Source organism: Oncorhynchus kisutch, linkage group LG16 (assembly GCF_002021735.2).
Source record: "Oncorhynchus kisutch isolate 150728-3 linkage group LG16, Okis_V2, whole genome shotgun sequence".
In the NCBI taxonomy this organism is placed as follows: Eukaryota; Metazoa; Chordata; class Actinopteri; order Salmoniformes; family Salmonidae; genus Oncorhynchus; species Oncorhynchus kisutch.
The window spans coordinates 39,221,777-39,240,690 of NC_034189.2; the positions used below are offsets into that span (position 1 = coordinate 39,221,777).

At 44.6% G+C, this 18,914-nt stretch overlaps 2 protein-coding genes across 4 annotated transcripts in view; both read left to right on the top strand.

Annotated features, from left to right (window-relative positions):
* LOC109890438 (contactin-associated protein-like 5) overlaps positions 1 to 13,295 on the top strand; it is a 35,293-nt gene extending 21,998 nt beyond the window's left edge. The window contains exons 11-23 of the mRNA XM_031792363.1: positions 3,210 to 3,316; positions 5,028 to 5,147; positions 5,530 to 5,730; positions 6,283 to 6,439; positions 6,620 to 6,747; positions 6,982 to 7,152; positions 7,436 to 7,654; positions 7,809 to 8,048; positions 8,762 to 9,052; positions 9,156 to 9,289; positions 9,415 to 9,718; positions 11,408 to 11,470; positions 11,680 to 13,295. Of these exons, the coding sequence (XP_031648223.1) occupies positions 3,210 to 3,316; positions 5,028 to 5,147; positions 5,530 to 5,730; positions 6,283 to 6,439; positions 6,620 to 6,747; positions 6,982 to 7,152; positions 7,436 to 7,654; positions 7,809 to 8,048; positions 8,762 to 9,052; positions 9,156 to 9,289; positions 9,415 to 9,718; positions 11,408 to 11,470; positions 11,680 to 11,942 (2,398 nt within the window). The 3' untranslated portion in view covers positions 11,943 to 13,295. The remainder of the gene's footprint in view (positions 1 to 3,209; positions 3,317 to 5,027; positions 5,148 to 5,529; positions 5,731 to 6,282; positions 6,440 to 6,619; positions 6,748 to 6,981; positions 7,153 to 7,435; positions 7,655 to 7,808; positions 8,049 to 8,761; positions 9,053 to 9,155; positions 9,290 to 9,414; positions 9,719 to 11,407; positions 11,471 to 11,679) is intronic.
* A 4,503-nt stretch (positions 13,296 to 17,798) lies between these two features.
* The window catches only part of LOC109890680 (cell adhesion molecule 1), a 60,237-nt gene continuing 59,121 nt past the window's right edge, over positions 17,799 to 18,914 (top strand). For all 3 annotated transcript variants that reach the window (XR_004203444.1, XR_002255444.2, XM_031792364.1), the window contains exons 1-2: positions 17,799 to 17,969; positions 18,363 to 18,515. Coding sequence is in view for 1 of the 3 variants with exons in the window: in XM_031792364.1 (XP_031648224.1) it covers positions 17,966 to 17,969; positions 18,363 to 18,515 (157 nt within the window). In the remaining 2 variants the exon portion in view is untranslated. The remainder of the gene's footprint in view (positions 17,970 to 18,362; positions 18,516 to 18,914) is intronic.

Here is an 18,914-nt window from a genome sequence, read left to right on the forward strand (position 1 = left end):
ATGACGTCTATGAGGGTGCCCTTGTTTACAGGGTTAGGGTTGTACCTGGTGGGTTCCTTGATGATTTGTGTGAGATTGAGGGCATCTAGCTTAGATTGTAGGACTGGCGGGGTGTTAAGCATATCCCAGTTTAGGTCACCTAACAGAACAAACTCTGAAGCTAGATGGGGGGCGATCAATTCACAAATGGTGTCCAGGGCACAGCTGGGAGCTGAGGGGGGTCGGTAGCAGGCGGCAACCATGAGAGACTTATTTCTGGAGAGAGTAATTTTCAAAATTAGTAGTTCGAACTGTTTGGGTATGGACCTGGAAAGTATGACATTACTTTGCAGGCTATCTCTGCAGTAAACTGCAACTCCTCCCCCTTTGGCAGTTCTATCTTGACAGAAGATGTTATAGTTGGGTATGGAAATCTCTGCATTTTTGGTGGCCTTCCTGAGCCAGGATTCAGACACAGCAAGGACATCAGGGTTAGCAGAGTGTGCTAAAGCAGTGAGTAAGACAAACTTAGGGAGGAGGCTTCTGATGTTGACATGCATGAAACCAAGGCTTTTTCGATCACAGAAGTCAACAAATGAGGGTGCCTGGGGACATGCAGGGCCTGGGTTTACCTCCACATCACCCGCGGAACAGAGAAGGAGTAGTATGAGGGTGCGGCTAAAAGCTATCAAAACTGGTCGCCTAGAGCGTTGGGGACAGAGAATAAGAGGAGCAGGTTTCTGGGCATGGTAGAATATATTCAGGGCACAATGCGCAGACAGGGGTATGGTGGGGTGCGGGTACAGCGGAGGTAAGCCCAGGCACTGGGTGATGATGAGAGAGGTTGTATCTCTGGACATGCTGGTAGTAATGGGTGAGGTCACCGCATGTGTGGGAGGTGGGACAAAGGAGTTATCAGGGGTATGAAGAGTGGAACTAGGGGCTCCATTGTGAACTAATACAATGATAACTAACCTGAACAACAGTATACAAGGCATATTGACATTTGAGAGAGACATACAGCGAGGCATACAGTAATCACAGGTGTTGAATTGGGAAAGCTAGCTAAAACAGTAGGTGAGACAACAGCTAATCAGCTAGCACAACAACAGCAGGTAAAATGCCGTAGACTAGGCAACGGGGCCAACAGATAAAACAAACAAGCAGAATGGAGTACCGTGATTAATGGACAGTCCAGCGTGCATCAGCTATGTAGCCAAGAGATCAGTGTCCAGGGGTCAGCGGTGGATGGGGCAGGGAAGCTGGACTGGCGAGTGTTATCCAGGTTTTAAAAAACTAACAATGACTAAATAGCTTGTAGCTAGTTAGCTGGTTAGCTTCTGGAGGTTCTTGAGTGTGTTAAAAAAAAATTTTTTAAATAATAGCGATTCCGTATCACATTGGGTGAGGCAGGTTTCCGGAAGGTATAAACAAATTAAAAGTCAAAAGAGATAGAAAGTAAATATGGGTCCGGTGAGCGTTTGGGACGCGGCGATTCAGGCGGTTAGCAGGCCTGTGCTAACAAGCTAACAGTTTGTAGGCCCGGGCTAGACAAGGTAGCAGTTAGCGGACCGGAGCTGGACAAGCTAGCAGTTAGCAGGCCGAATTAGCAAGCAGGGAGATAGCGAGGGCTAGAGAGTTAGCCTTTGGGGGACGTCGCGATGGGGTGAGTCTGTTTATTCCTCTTCATGCGGTGACATCGATAGACCGGTCGTGGGCCCGGGTATTGTAGCTCAGGAGTATGCTACGGTGGTAGCGCAGGCCGGGCTAGCTTCAAGCTAAGTGGGTGGAAACGCTAGCCAGGGGTAATCATCCAGGGTTGCGGTTTAGCTAGATAGCTAGTTGTGAAGATCCAGCTGAAAAATCCAGCTGAAAAATTTTCCGTTTGCGGTGGGAATCCGGGGATGAATCCGGGGATGAAAAATAAATAGGTCCGTTATGCTCTGGTTAGAGTCGCGTTGTTCGAACTGGCGAGAGCTTTCCGAACTACAGGTTAGCTGATGACCGGTTAGCTGAAGACCGCTAGCATAGCTGGTGGTTAGCTGGCTAGCTTCAGTTGAGGGGTTCCGAAGTAAATATAAATACTTTAGGAAAAATAGCTACATTGGGTGAGGCGGGTAGCAGGAGAGTATTTGGAAGCTTAGGTTTAGCAAAATGTTTTTAAAGGGATAGCTATGTAAAAAACGAAAAATATGTAAAAAACGAAAAATAAACGAAATATACAGGGACACGACACGACAGGACGACTTACTGCTACGCCATCTTGGAACGATGGCTAGGCTACAGTAAGTCATTTGTGACACTGTTCTATGCAATATACGGGAAAGTATCTCTGTGTCTGTCTCTTCAATCTATCAGTATAACATGTGTATGACCTGAGATCAGATGGAAGGACTCCCATTACAACAGACTGTATGACATGTGTATGACCTGAGATCAGATGGAAGGACTCCCATTACCTCAGACTGTATGACATGTGTATGACCTGAGATCAGATGGAAGGACTCCCATTAGAACAGACAGTATGACATGTGTATGACCTGAGATCAAATGGAAGGACTCCCATTACAACAGACAGTATGACATGTGTATGACCTGAGATCAGATGGAAGGACTCCCATTACAACAGAGAGCATTTTGCTTGCTGGATCCTAAATGGCACCAAAAGTAGTGTACTATATAGGGAATAGGGAGCCATTTGAAATGCATCCCCCTGGACTGTATGCCTGTACTGTCACACTGCCAAAGCCAGAAACATCCTCTGAATAATTTGTTCCCATCCCTCTAAGGCAGCTGTGTGTGTGTGTGTGTGTGTGTGTGTGTGTGTGTGTGTGTATCTCTCCCATCCCTCCCTGGGCATCTATCCCTGCCAGTATTGATTTGCCTGTGTGCCAGCTCTGACTATTAGACTGAGTGAGAAATATGTTGTGGCTGTGCCAGAGCAGGCAGCAGTGATTAGGTTGACGCGCTCCAGGAGTCACACTCTGTTTCCTCCCTAAGCCTGCTCTATGGAGGGGTGGAGTGATGGAGGGAACTGGCAGAGGAGACAGCACAGACAGTGGCTATATCGAGGGTTATAGACAGTGGATATGCAAGGACACAACACTATGATAGAGGAACTGCCTTATATATCTCTTTTATCTTCTATTCATGGCTTTTCATGCTACTGTATGCAGCTCTGCAGTCATGAGTTATGTTCGGAGTGTGAACATGTCTCTCTCTTTCCATAGATGTCTGCCTAATTTTTGTGAGCATGACGGACGATGCACCCAATCATGGGATACTTTCTACTGTGACTGCTCAGGGACAGGCTACACTGGAGAAACCTGTCACAACTGTAAGTCAAACTGTCACAACTGCGGCCCAAATGTAATGCCCATGATAAATTTGGGCTGACTTTGGATATCCTATGGGGCTAGTTAGAGACCATCGGTAAATTACCCAAGGTACATGGGACAATGTGTTAAAATTCCAATAGCTCCAAATATCAAATGCTTAAAAACCTCAAACCAACAATACATTTTAGTATTTTCCTATACAAATATTGAAAGTATTTACTGAGAACTAAAAGGTGTGTAATGTGAAAATATTGTCTCATTTACATTGTGTAATTTATTGATGGTCTCTAACTAGCCACAGGGATAGGCTATCCAAAGTCAAACCAATTTTGCCATGGTCGCACACCAGCTGGCTAAAGCTAATTGGCTAAATTATTTGGTTAACTCTTCCCACTGGTGAAGACACACAAGAGACACCCACATCAAACTACACCCCAAAACCACATCACGTTTGAATTCAGTCATAGCATTTCTTAATGAACCAATTCTAAAACGAGGCCAAATCAGGAAGTGCAGTCGCCCTTTAAACTGGCTCCTTCATGATAGTGAACATCTTCACCTGTGAAAATATACAGTACAAATACACTCAGTGGACAGTTTACTAGGAACACCACCCTGTTCGAGAAAATGGTTTGCTCCTACCGACAGTGAGTCACGTTGCCGTGGCTTGCTATATAAAGCAGGCAGACAGGCTTCGAGGAATTCAGTTACTGACCTAAGCGATTTTGAGCATGGTATGAGCGTCGGTGACAGGTGTGCCGGTTCCAGTATCTCAGAAATGGCCGACCTCCTGGGCTTGTCACAAACGACAATGTCTAGGGTTTATCGAGAGCGGTGGGATAAATAAAAAACATCCAGTCAGCGGCAGTCCTGTGGGCATAAACAGCTCATTGATGAGAGGTCGAAGGAAAATGGCAAGAGTCATGCAAGCTAACAGGCGGGCCACAAACAGGAAAATAACGTCACAGTACAACAGTGGTGTGCAGAATGGCATCTCGGAACGCACAACTTGTCGGTCCTCGGTCCTTGTCATGGATGGGCTATATGCAGCAGACGACCACACAAAGTTCCACTCTTATCAGCGAAAAACAAAAAGAAGAGGCTCCATTGGTCACGCGATCACCAACACTGGACAACTGAGGGGTGTGAAAACATTGCCTGGTACGACGAATCCCAGTTCCTGTTGCATCATGCTGATGGCAGAGTCTGAATTTGGTGTAAGCAGCATGAGTCCATGGCCCATCCTGCCTGGTGTCCACCTGGTACAGGCTGGTGGGGTATTGGTGTGGGAAATGTTATCCTGGCACATGTTAGGTCCCATGATTCCAATTGAGCAACGTTTCCATGCATAAAGAATTCAGGCTGTTCTGGAGGCAAAAGGGGTCCGACCCGGGTGTACCGGCACTAGACGGGCCCCTGAGTGTATATTATGTTTAATATACTGTATAGAGTGACTAAAGTTACATTAGTGTTTCCACTATTTCCCGTCACTGAACTCTCATTGATATTCCCATCAGGGTGTCATAAATTGTGAAATGGAGGGAACTTTACTGACTGCTGAAATATAAAAGCTGCCGTGGCTTTCTACTTCACACCAATACCGTTCACACATTTTGCATGTGACAAGAAAATGTAATTGAGCTAGTGCTCTTGGCATACTGCAACACACCTATGGGCTATTGATATAAGTACTCATTTTGCTTCCCATAGCTATTTATGAAGCGTCGTGTGAGGCACACAGACAAATGGGGAGTACCTCTGGCTACTTCTACATTGATCCAGATGGGAGTGGTCCTCTAAAGGCAGCACTGGTCTACTGCAACATGACTGGTGAGCTCATGGCTTGGCATAGCCTGGTTAAACCAGACTGAATTGTAGTGAAGCAATGGTGAGCACAGCGTTTGGTAACCGGGCTAGGCTGGGGAAGCTGCTGGTGCAGTTTTGGATATTCTCAATGAGATAATATGAGGCTAATGCAATTAAGTGTGTCCACCACTTTACACATCTTTGTTTATCTCTGGTGTACTTTTCATACAGTTGACTAACCTGAATTAAATTAATCATTAGAAATGTGAAGGACACCTATCCTGGAAAACAAAATTACATTCTAGTAGTCTTTCTCATGCTAATATGATAATCTGGATTATCCACTGTGCTGTTAACCAGATAATCCTGTATATAAAGTAAAATGCCTGCTCTGTCTTCCCTATAGAGAACAAGGTATGGACAGTGGTGGGCCACAACAACAGGGGGTCTGTGAATGTGACTGGAGCCACAACAAAGAAGCCGTATGTGATGCGGTTCAACTACACTGTCTCCCTGGAGCAGCTCCGCACTCTGATTGGACGGTCTGAGCACTGTCAACAGGAAGTGGTCTACAGCTGCAGGAAGTCCCGTCTCTTCAATACTTGGGGTGAGTCTTATTGGAAGCCTGATAAGTGCAAACAGTATACAGAGAGCTCAAGTTGAATTCAAATTACATAATGGATTTCTGCCCAAAAAGTTGTACAAAAATATTCAGTGAGTTCAAAGTATTTCCGAACCCTCTGTTCCCTTTGATTCCAACTCCAGCCTCACTGACTTCTTCGGCTGTCTCGCCTGGGGATTTTTTGTTTCTCGTATGAAATATTGATGTGGACGGTCTTGTTTTAGATACAGGCAAGACAATATGTCAAGACAAGGTATTTCACCAACTTCAGTGGAATTGCCGATAAAATCAATTAGTCTCCCTTGGCAGACGTTTGCCTCCCACAATGTGCGTAGGGTCGGGTTTACAAGACTAAAAATCAATCATGTGTTTTCTATGATGGCAGAAGGTAAACCTCTGTGTGTGTAGTAGGTGAACATGTCCCATGGGCCAAGCAGACCACATTGGCCAGACAAAGAGTATAGTTGATGATGTAGTAAATCTTTTTTTATTTTCGGTAGAGATTGCATGATGGAAATAAATGTGCATTGGTTGTAGACGGGAGGCCCCTGTCGTGGTGGCTGGACGGAAGTGGAGAGAAACAGACCTACTGGGGAGGCTCTGTACCTGGGGTCCAACAGTGCTCCTGCAGCCTGGAGGAGAACTGCATCGACATGAACTACTTCTGCAACTGTGATGCAGACACTCACTTGTGGTACAGTGGATGCCAATGTGTTTTATGACCTGCATTAACAACATTCATGTGTTTTTACCAATCAGTCTTTCCTTCTATAAATATAAGTAAGTATAAGTATAATTTCTTAGAGCTTTGAGTGCATCTTTAAATTGAGTAAACTGAGGTCATGTCTAAAATTATCTTGACTTTTTCCAACAGGGTAAACGACACAGGATTGCTGTCCTACAAAGATCACCTACCACTGACTGAGATTGTAATAGGAGACACCAACAGGACAGGCTCAGCAGCTGTATACAGAGTCGGCTCCCTTCACTGCAACGGTGACAGTAAGTTTAGTTCAGTTCATATAATTATCCCAAAAGCGAGTGTGCCAATAATAATTCTAGATTTTGTTCATACAGAATATGCCAACAAAAATTATGTCACTGTAATTTTTAACACCAGGGAAGAGTGGAGCAAGTTCTGTATATCTGTAACAGTAAGGGGGAGTGGGGTAAATTGTCCCAGTTTTTACATTTTCAGTCACTTTACTTTCTAACTGTACTTTCCTGTATTTGCAGGGTTCCTGTGGAATGCAGCCTCTTTCTACACCGGGTCATCATCCCTCCACTTCCCTAAGTTCCAGGCTGAGCTCAGTGCGGACATCTCTCTGTACTTCAAGACCACAGCTTCCTCTGGTGTTCTCCTGGAGAACCTGGGGACCACTGACTTCATCACGCTGAAGTTGACCAGTGAGTTGGACTCTCCCTGAATCCCAAATCAACCAAACCCTAATCCCTCCCTAGGCACTTGTGTAAATGATAGATGATCACCTCAAGTTGAAACCTTTTCTGTTTCTAGATGAAAGATGACTTGGTACTTGATTTAGATAGTTCTGATAACATTATGGAAAACTCTGGTTGAGTGGGGAGACATTGGTCCGGGAGCCAAAGACTACAAGCCTAAGACAAATCCATCTTAAACAAAAGTGGGCCATGTTTTGAACTTGAATTTCTGTCTGTCTGTCCCCCTCAGATCCCTCAGCTGTAACATTCATCTTTGACGTGGGAAATGGCCCGGTGGACTTGACGGTGACGTCCCCTGTCCCCCTGAATGATAAGCAGTGGCACTACGTTAGGGCTGAACGCAACTTGAAGGAGGCCTCCCTGCAAGTGGACCAGCTGCCCCTACACACTCTGGAGGCCCCCTCTGAAGGGCACTACCGTCTGCAGCTCAAAAGCCTACTGTTCATAGGTAGGCACTAGACCCAGGTCAAACCATAACAACACTTTCTTTGCATATTAGCTACTGTTTAGTTCCACATTGGAAGTAGTATTCTTCTATTTCTAGAGCATTTTATACGTACTGTTTATACTTCCTGTGTTTCCTACGTCCTAATTCCTGCCAGGAGGATCCACCTTCAAAGAGAGCACTTTCCTGGGCTGCATCCGTGCGTTGACCCTGAACGGCGTGACCCTTGACCTAGAGGAGCAGGCCAAGTTGACCCCAGGAGTGACCCCAGGCTGCCTGGGCCACTGCAACGGCTCTGCTAGTGTCTGTCATAACAGAGGGCGGTGTATGGAGAAAAACAGTGGATATGTCTGTGACTGTACACACTCTGCCTACAATGGACCACACTGCAAGAAAGGTGAGTAACAGCAATAAGCTAAAAAAGATTGCGAGAAGCTGAGTTAATGGCTGTCTTTGGGGTTAGGAAATTGTAGATTTGAAAGTATGAAAATAGATTTAGAGAAGTATTATTTCAAAATAATATATATTTAAGAATATATTTTATTTATATCACAAGGAGTGATCAAAGCATGTATTAAAAAGATCAGAGATACTTTCTTTTCAACCCCCATTGGCTCATTCATTTCCATAAATCCGAAACTAATATCACAGGCCAGGACATATTTTCTGTTGGATTGAATTCCATTCAAAAGCTGTGTTCATGCTGGCCTGGCTGACACACAACAGGACTCCTGCTGAGACGACGCCACCCATTATGGATGAATCCTGTATTAATCCACTGGCATCAAAGCAGGTTTTATCACTTCAGATATCACCTATTCACAGCATTTTGAATTAGGTTTCTGGACAGGGTCGTGCTTTAGGGGAGGGGGCACTTGGTACCTCAGAGAATGTGTGACTTCTGTTTGATCCATTGATGATCTAGCCATGTTTCTTTGAGTTTTACTCTTTCAAGCATCCCTTTTGTTCTGACCCATTCAACATTCAGATAAGCCGGTTCTTGCAAATGCTGTCGAAATCAGTGTCTGAGATCAACAGCACAATACGGCACTACTTAATAAGGAGCCTTCTACACTAATAACAACATCCGTGTTTGTATCCCTGTAACAGAAGTGTCAATGTCCTTCGAGAGTGGCTCCTCGGTGACTCTTACCTTCCAGATGCCTTTCCCAGTCATGCACAACAGAGACCGAGGTAGCCAGTCGTCTAGCCGTCAGCCAATCAATAGCCAGTCCTCTAGCAGTCAGCCAATCCATAGCCAGTCCTCAGCCATCTATGCCCACGACGGCGAGTCCAGAGAAAACGTTGCCTTCAGCTTTCTGACGACTCACACCCCTGCCATGTTACTCTGTGTCAGCACCTACCATCAACAGTACCTGGCTATCATCCTGGCTAACAACGGTAGCTATATTTTTGCTATCTCCATCCATGATTCTCTCCGTCTTCATCTCTTAACAACATTGTACGATTAGAAGCTTTTTTCTGACTTTCTTAACTTTTGTAGGGAGTCTGCAGATCTGGTACCGTCTGAACAGAGAGGAGAGAGCAGAGATCTTTACTCCCAAAGTCTCCAGCCTAGCCGATGGGCAGCTCCACCGTGTCCAAGTACACCGGGAAGGCAAAGACCTTTATGTCCAGGTCAGTGATCTCTATCGGAATTTATTTCAACACAGCAAAGCATTATGTTTACAGCATAGACAGTCAGCCCACCTTGATGGCATGTTGAACTGTATTTGGAAATGTTTGCCTTTTTCTTAAACCAGATTGACAAAGACATCGACCAAAAATACAACCTTTCTTCTGACATGAAGATGAACACACTACGATCTCTGACTTTAGGTAAAGTCACAGGTACATCAGCAGGACATGCTGGTTTGGATGAGGAAGTGCTTAGGGCAGGATCCAAGGGTTTCATTGGCTGCCTGTCGTCTGTCCAGTTCAATCATTTGACACCGCTGAAGACAGCCATTCTCAGTCGTGGAAGCTCATTGGTCCATGTTCTTGGCAATCTAGTTGAATCGAACTGTGGAGCCTTGGCTGATAGTACAACTTCACAATCAGCATCTGGTGAGTTTAATAGCATTGATTTGAATCATGTTCGGCTTCACCATATGGATTTTATTTATGTCATTTTATTATCATACAGTGCATTCGGAAAGTATAGAGTTTTTCCACATTTTGTTACATTACAGCCTTATTCGAAGATGGATTAAATAGTTTTTTCCCCTCATCAATCTACACACAATACCCCATATTGACAACGCAAAAACAGGTTTTTAGACATTTTTACAATATTCAGACCCTTTACTCAGTACTTTGTTGAATCACCTTTGGCAGCAATCACAGCCTTGGGTCTTCTTGGGAATGATGCTACAAGCTTGGTACACCTGTATTTGGGAGTTTCTCCCATTCTTCTCTGCAGAACCTCTCAAGCTCTGTCAGGTTGGATGGGGAGTGTCACCGCACAGCTATTTACAGGTCTCTCAAGAGATGTTCGATCGGGTTCAAGTCTGGGCTCTGGCTGGGCCACTCAAGGACATTACGAGACTTGTACCGAAGCCTGCATTGTCTTGGCTGTGTGCGTTGGGTCGTTGTCCTGTTGGAAGGTGAACCTTCACCCCAGTCGGAGGTCCTGAGCACTCTGGACAGGTTCTCATCAAGGATCTCTCTGTACTGTCCTCCGTTCATCTTACCCTCGATCCTGACTCCCAGTCCCTGCCGCTGAAAAAAATCCCCAGAGCATGATATTGCCACCACCATGCTTCACCGTAGGGATGGTGCCAGGTTTCCTCCAGACGTGTCGCTTGGCATTCAGGCCAAAGAGTTCAATCTTGGTTTCATCAGACCAGAGAAACTTGTTTCTCATGGTCTGAGAGTCCGTTAGGTTCTTTTTGGCAAACTCCAAGCAGGCTGTCATGTGCCTTTTACTGAGGAGTGGCTTCCGTCTGGCCACACTACCAATAAAGGCCTGATTGGTGGAATTCTGCAGATGGTTGTCCTTCTGGAAGGTGATCCCATTTCCACAGAGGAACTCTGGAAATCTGTCAGAGTGACCATTGGGTTCTTGGACACCTCCCTGGCCTAGGCACTTCTCCCCCGATTGCTCAGTTTGGCTGGGCGGCCAGCTCTAGGAAGAGTATTGGTGGTTCCAAACTTATTCCATTTAAGAATGACGGAGGCCACTGTGTTCTTGGGGGAAGAATTTTGTTGGCACCCATCTTGAGAACTGTGCATCGACACAATCCTGTCTCTGAGCTCTACGGACAATTTCTGTTTTTCTCTCTGGCATGCACTGTCAACTGTGGGATCTTATATAGACAGATATCTATTTTTTTTATTTGTAATAAATTTGCAAAAATAAATAAAAACCTGTTTTTGCTTTGGCATTATGGGGTATTGTGTGTAGATTGAAGAGCGGATACATTTATTTAATACATTTTAGAATAAGGCCGTAACGTAAAACAAAATGTGGAAAAAGGGAAGATGTCTAAGTACTTTCCGAATGCACTGTAAATCCAAATTATACAAAGGGTTGTAACGGCTGCACAGAGTGGGTCTTTAATGACTCATTAACTTGACCTCTCTCTTTTAGGTTTTGACATGAGCAGGCATAATTACTAAATTAAATGACTCATTGATTGAAATGCCTTTATAAATTCCCACGTAGCCTTTCATCGTCCACAGAATATAATTGAAGGTCATGTCTGACATCTCCTTTGTTTGCTTGCTTCCTTTCTTCTGGAATAAATCCCTCAGAGGGTGTCGATAGGGGTGTAGATCGACTGAAGAAGACAAGAAGTGATTCAGCAGTCATTGGAGGTTAGCCAGAAGATCATCCCCAGTTATCTGTGTTTCTTCACATGATAAATTATGTAGAAAATTATTTAATTTCTGTCAATGTACAGCCATTCTCCCTGAAACAGATACTTTTTACATTTGGCGTAGTAGGCAGGATTGGGATATTCATGTTGACCAAGTAACCCCCAGAATGATTAACTTTAAAGTCAAAACAATGTTCTCTGTCTCAGGTCTCATCACAGCTGTGTTCCTCATCACCCTCTGTGCCGTAGCCGTGACGTCGTGCTTCCTGTACCGCCGCTGCAGCCACAGCCACACCCACACCCAACCCCAGGAGAAGGCCTCCATCTCACAGAAGAAGGATTCCAGACACAGCCCGGAACACAGCTACCCTGCAGGCCTGGAGAACAGCTATCCTGTAGACTTGGTCTTGGATCTAAACCTGGACCTGCACAGCTCTGTGAGTCACAGCAGAAAGGAGTACTACATCTGATGCCACCATAGCCTTCTTTGCCCAATTTCCTGCCTCCTGTTCCACACTCTGTTCTGCATGGCCTCAAATACAGAACAGGCCCCTCTGGGTAGAGCAGCCATTCATCACAAAACCCAGTGGTGATCCATTCCCTGTGTGGCTACAAGAATGACCCAATGGAGGATGGTCATGCCACAGTGTTATATCTCAAAGGCTGTTTATTGGAGCATGGGAGCTGTACCTCTTTTGATGAGCGATGACAATTGGAGAACATTTATTGTGTATCTACTTCCTATTACATTGCTCTAAAGTCAGGAGACAAAAAGCCTCAATGAATCGGATCCACCCCAGTGACTTTATAAGCCCGCTTTACATAGGCTTCCATTCTGAATGTACAATTAAAGGGATTTATTCATTTGGGGTTGGTTGGGCACCGGTACTCTAACTCACTTACTTGTATTCACTTGTGGATCATGAACGTGATAATGACTAATTAATGATGTTCGACCATCTGCCAAGGCAAGGTCTGGGAAAGCAATGCACCTGCTCTTGCTCCCTGGCTAACTGATCAAATCTCACTGAAAAGCATTGTGACTATGTGCCAAGGTCTTTGTGGCTGGCCCCTTTTGTTCTCGGAACACGTCGTTTCTTTTTCTGTTCCCAGTATGTTTGTTGCGAACCTCACTGCCAATAACCCTCGTCCACCATCACCGACATCCCCCTCGACATGTTATGCTTTTATGAATCACCAAAGGGTGTTGCAGTAAACTGATACTAGATGTCTGAAAGTCCAAATGTAGTACGGTACAGCGTTATGTGATTGTGCTAGTAACTTTTGAAGTGAATTGTCTCTCGACCTGTAGGAGATAATCAGAGGGAATCTAGGGTATAAAGGTAGGTTCATTCTCAGGAGAGCTCTTGTCCTGGTTGATGTTGTGAGTTTTGTTGAACAGAGATGTACAGTGTTGTACAAATTTGCTGCGGTCTCCTCCACAATCCATGTTACTTGCTCTTACATTGGTAAAACGGCAAGGCTTTATATTTTGCACAATTAGCAAACCAACAGAACAAGTAAATTGTACAACAAATCTGTTTTAGCAAGCTTGCAAGCTATACAAAGGAAACATGTATTCAGGGGATGATTTTCCATCATGAAAGACGCATGATAAAGGATTGTTATTGCCTGGTTATATTATTTAAAGTGCATTAGGTCATTTATCTACAGTATTTTATTGTAAAAGATGTACAAACATCACTGACACAATTATTGAATCCAATTCATTTAAATATTGCATTTATTTTGAATTTGTTTTATAGAATTCTTCAGGTATATTGTAAACAAATGTATATTTAATAAAGACATTTTTACAGCTTCATGTGAATAAGAGTATATTTTGTGATTTGATATGAAATTAAATGAAATTCTTATCTCGCTTATCTCGCTTTCCAAAATCTGTTTTTTTGCCTCTTCCGTCTGAGCTTGGGTCAGTACAAAGTACACACTTTTATCTGTCCTATTGCCTTAAAAACATTTATTATCAACGTCTGACATTGTGATTAATCCACAACATAATTGACCCCACACTATCACAAACCAGAAAAACAAAACTCCCAAAAGAAGTGCGGGTAAAGCATATTTATGAGTAATGCTCTTATGCGGCCATTCGTTTTTTTTTTTTTTTGTTGCCTTCAAGGCAAGCTTTAGTTTTAGGAGACTAGGGAAAAGCGGGGTGGTTGAATGATTGAAATGACTGGTGTTATCGTATATCACTGGGGAAGAAGCGGTTCTAGAGGAGTGATGAAGTAGACCATTACCCTCTCCCCTGCCCTCAGCTAGTTAATAATACAATTACAAGCTGTGGGCTGATCCTAAAACCAAAACCGTATGTTATACTATGGTCCACATTCACTGCTGTTGTTCTCCTCTCTTTCCTCCTATCAAAATCAAATGGCATGCAGTGGGAGAGGAAGGCTGGCTCAATACTTAAAAGGTGGTACTAAGCATTTGCACATAAGCAAAGTTCGCACCTCCTACTAGTTCAACTTATTATCAAGCAAAAGAGAAAACTTTCAAATAAATCTAGTCTGGATGTTGAGAAACTAACAAAGCCAGCAACATTAGCCTCAGGTTGGTTACAGAGGGAGAAAATAATAGAATCGTTGACTGAGTACTACTGGGACATGCCGGTAATGAGACTATGTATCTTCCTCTAGCTGTTGTGACAGCTACAGAGATAGACATGTTGAAGATGACGATGCAACATTACCTGAGAGCTTTGTCTTTCCCAGTTCTCCACCTGTCTGATTAGCTACTATCTAAAGGAATGATCATGACTGCAAAAATGGATTCATTTGTTTATTACATACATTTATTGCAGTCGGGAACTTACTGTGTTTTTCCCAGTAAAAGTTATGAATTCATAGCTTGTTAGTAGGCCATTTTCAGTCCGTTGCTAGACTGAGTGAAAGAGGAGAACAGCATGGCGCTTAGTCTTTGACTGTAATGATGCAGCAACCAGCATCCATTATGCATCGCGCTCTCTCTGTCCTGCTCTCCTCCGCTCCCTCATTACACCAGGTTAACCTTTCCCATAAGCTTCCAATCTATCCATCTACCTATCCACAGACTGATGAGGGTAAGGGCAAATTTGACTACTTCAATTCTACTTCCATTTGCAAACTAACAGAATACATTGGCCTCTTTGAGTGATATTACGGAATGAGGAAATGTCTAACGTTGAATGTAATGGGTTTAAAAAACGGACAAAAAAAGGAGAGAAAAAAATGGGCATTGATGAATGTGCCGACCTTGTAGACAGGATATGAAACCTAAAAATAACCGGAAAACAAATAAGGCATGTCTAAAGCGTTTAAGTCAAGGTGCGGGCAGCAGACAGTCGGGTCAGAGGCATAAACAACTTGGCCAACAAAATGACCAGCTGTCACTCACAGCCTGTAGCCAAACATGGACCCTCAGATCTTTCTCCAGGGACACTCATGAAAAATATCCCTAAGATTCAGCTACTGTAGCTGTGCCACTTAACACTCCTTTACACACCAGAGCCACATGACATCAATTTCCTAGCGAGCGGCTAATTTCTTTGAGACTTGTCAAATAAAGACGACAATAACAGTGATCAGTGGGACCTTTCAGGCTCCTGGGTGAGGGTTTGAGATTTCTTCCTAGGACCGAAGGGCTAACGCTAACCCTTGTGATGGAATGTCAGAATTATCTGTGTCATCTCTGGTCCTGGTCCTGAAATAGCTCATGGAGAACAGAGATTGATAAGGAAGTACTTTGAGCTTCAATGGGTGTAGCTGTTTGAACCAAAGACGATTTGCTAAAGGGAAACACAAGAAAACCTTTATTTGTAAGGTAGGCTAGGAAGTTGAGCCTCTGTGTGGGAGGACAATAATATTCTGCTCTGTCTCTCACCGCTTCCATGCAGTAAATTGCCTGTCATGGCGTATTTGCACTTCCAGCCAGCCACAACGTTAGGAGAGGCAAGTGTATCTCAACCTAGTGCATGGCCGTGCATGGGTGTGAAGAGATCATGAATAATTACAATTATACACGATACAGCTGTCTTAATTACAGCTGTATAGTGTTTTTGACAACATCTGAGAAAATCTAGCAAAAATAATGACTTCCTTAATAAGATTCTTTTGAGTGTAGCAATCCAGAGAAATTGACTGTGAAGAGGCACATCTCGTACCGTATGTTGATTACCAGTCTTGAAATTGCTCAGGTACAAAGAGGACTAGATGTTTTTCTAACGCTTAACTACCCCATCACAGCCTCTTCTCCGTGCCATCATCAGTAATCAGAACATCTTGTCATTTTCAGCTTGATAACAGATACTCTTCAAAGTAGGTAATACTTACTGTGTAATCAATTCTGGTGAAGACCGTAGGAAGCCACTCTTCCCTGGAGGGAGCGAGCCTCCTCAATATTTTCTCAGCTGTGGCGTTTACCCTCAAGACCTCGATGCTCTGGCAGCCTAGCGGTGGCCAGGCTCTCATCAAGCACAGGTCACATGAAATGACAGGCTGAGTGTTGTGGTTGAATGTCCACAAAGGCAAGAAACAACAAGGGGAACTCCACAACACACGCATCAACAACACACACACACACACAAACACAACACAACACAACACAACACTGTCCCATCCAGCCTGAACTGCATAGTCAGCCAATCAAGACGTTGATGTGATTATGCCGCCTTTTTTCTGCCTGTCAAATACAGAACTGGATTTCAACTCTAGTCTGTAGGCTACTTATTATGTAGGTAATGGACTTTAAAATGACAATTTATATGAGTAAACACACTTGTGATTAAACCTGCCAAGTGGGCATTTTCATCTTTGTTAAAGTATGTAGGCCCATTCCACAGGTAAATGTTTGTCTTTGTAATCATGTAATTGCCTATACAACTGAGCACCATCTGGCCCTCCTTAGAAACGGTTTGTTTAGCATCGGCAGACATGACAACCAACATTAGTTTCAGTTTCACTGAGAAAGGGTGGCGATTAAAAAGACATTATGTTTACAGATCACCTTCCCTGACTGCTAGAACAATACTCAACTAGCAGTCACAGAGGGTAACCATGTGCAATAACACTTAGTTGTTCTATCTCGTTTCGAGGGAGAGATTCAGCTTAGTTCTACGAGTCTGTCAGGAACTCTTACATGTCTTAACACTGCCTAGCTGTCCACTGCCTAGCTGTCCACTGTCTGGCTGTCCACTGCCTAGCTGTCCACTGCCTAGCTGTCCACTGCCTAGCTGTCCACTGCCTAGCTGTCCACTGTCTGGCTGTCCACTGCCTAGCTGTCCACTGCCTAGCTGTCCACTGCCTAGCTGTCCACTGCCTAGCTGTCCACTGCCTAGCTGTCCACTGTCTGGCTGTCCACTGCCTAGCTGTCCACTGCCTAGCTGTCCACTGCCTAGCTGTCCACTGCCTAGCTGTCCACTGCCTAGCTGTCCACTGTCTGGCTGTCCACTGCCTAGCTGTCCACTGCCTAGCTGTCCACTGCCTAGCTGTCCACTGCCTAGCTGTCCACTGCCTAGCTGTCCACTGTCTGGCTGTCCACTGCCTAGCTGTCCACTGCCTAGCTGTCCACTGCCTAGCTGTCCACTGCCTAGCTGTCCACTGTCTGGCTGTCCACTGCCTAGCTGTCCACTGCCTAGCTGTCCACTGCCTAGCTGTCCACTGCCTAGCTGTCCACTGCCTAGCTGTCCACTGCCTAGCTGTTACATTTAAGTCATTGAGTAGATGCTCTTATCAAGATCAACTAGTACCTTGCTAAAGGACAATGTTGACCATTTCTTCACCTAGTTGGCTCTGGGATTCAAACCAGACACCTTTTGGTTACTGCCCCAACTCTATTAATGGCTAGACTACCTGCCGCCAGTCCACCCAATAGGTCTCAGTTTTCCTGTGTATGTCTCTCCCTCCCTCCCTCCCTCCCTCCCTCCCTCCCTCCCTCCCTCCCTCCCTCCCTCCCTCCCTCCCTCCCTCCCTCCCTCCCTCCCTCCCTCCCTCCCTCCCTCCCTCCCTCCCTCCCTCCCTCCCTCCCTCCCTCCCTCCCTCCCTCCCTCCCTCCCTCCCTCCCTCCCCTCCATAACCCTAGCCCTCACTCTATCCCAGGACTCTATCCGTGTGACACTATCACTCTACCCGATAGTAGGTCCCAGGCTTCCTGTGTGTGCCTCCACTCCTCCTTATCCCCTAGACCTATCCATAACCCTATCCCAGCCAGTTCTATTGTGTGAGACAATCACTCAGCAGCTGTGGCCCATTTGTAAAAGGGAGTGACCTGCATGCTTAACTCGTGGCTACGTAAGAGACCATGTCTACCAGGGGAATTAGCAGATCAGCTCACAGAGCAACAGATGTGGCCCACACCCATTCGAGGGAGAGAGAAAAAAAAACACATTGCGCATGGGTCTCCAACTTAACACCACTGTCAACTTAACAGCAAAGCAGTTGCACAAATTCATCAAGAAAAGGGAGTTAACGAAAAACGTATTGTTTGACTTGGAATGGGTGAGTTCTGCATTTCTTGACATTTATCGTTTCTATTAAGGAGTTTGTATTGGCGTTCTATGATAGACTTTGTAAACAAGTTGCACTGTGAGAAGGACAGAGAGAGAAAAGTGAAGAGAACTTCAAGCCAACGTCCATAATATCTGGATTAATTCTGTCATATCAGTGATTTTCAGATTGAGGAATAATCCTGACAATGCATGTAGTCATTGGTGTCATTTGTGTGGTTTTGAATAGTGAAATGCCCACTTTGACTGTATGAGAACATCTCCACTCTGTTAACTGCGATAAAATACTTAACCACCTGAGATATTGTACATGTAAAAGAGGAGGCAGCTATGTTTCATTTAAGAAATAACACGTTCACTATTTCTCTGCATTCTGTAAATCCAGCACTGACTGACATCATCATGAAGGCATCAACCACAGCAGGTCCGGCAATAACCATGACATCGCCAGAAGCCTTCGAACAAGGAATCATTGAGGACGTCACCCGTCTGGTCACACAGAATTTCACAGAACACTTCACACAACCCTTCAGAGCTGGTAAGTGTACCACATTCTTCTACACGTGATGCAACCATAGACCTACTAGGTAGTACTCTCCGGTGGTATTTAGGGAAGTGCTGGACTAGACAAGAGAGGACAAACTTGGCTTGGACCAGCTGTGAAGACCAAGCTAATCCAAAAGGCTTGTGTCCTCTTGGACAAAACCTAAAACAAATCTTTATGTAGATAAAAGGATCCCGCGCAATCCTACTACTATCCTCCTAAGTAATGTTTTATGCACGTTCTATGCAAACCCATTAGGAAATACAGGTATATTAATTAAATGCCACACTGTTCTGTGTGCATCCCAAATGGCACCCTATGGGCCCTGGTCAAAAGTAGTGCACCGCAAAGGGAATCAGGTACCATTTGGGATGCACACAGAATCTATGCCAA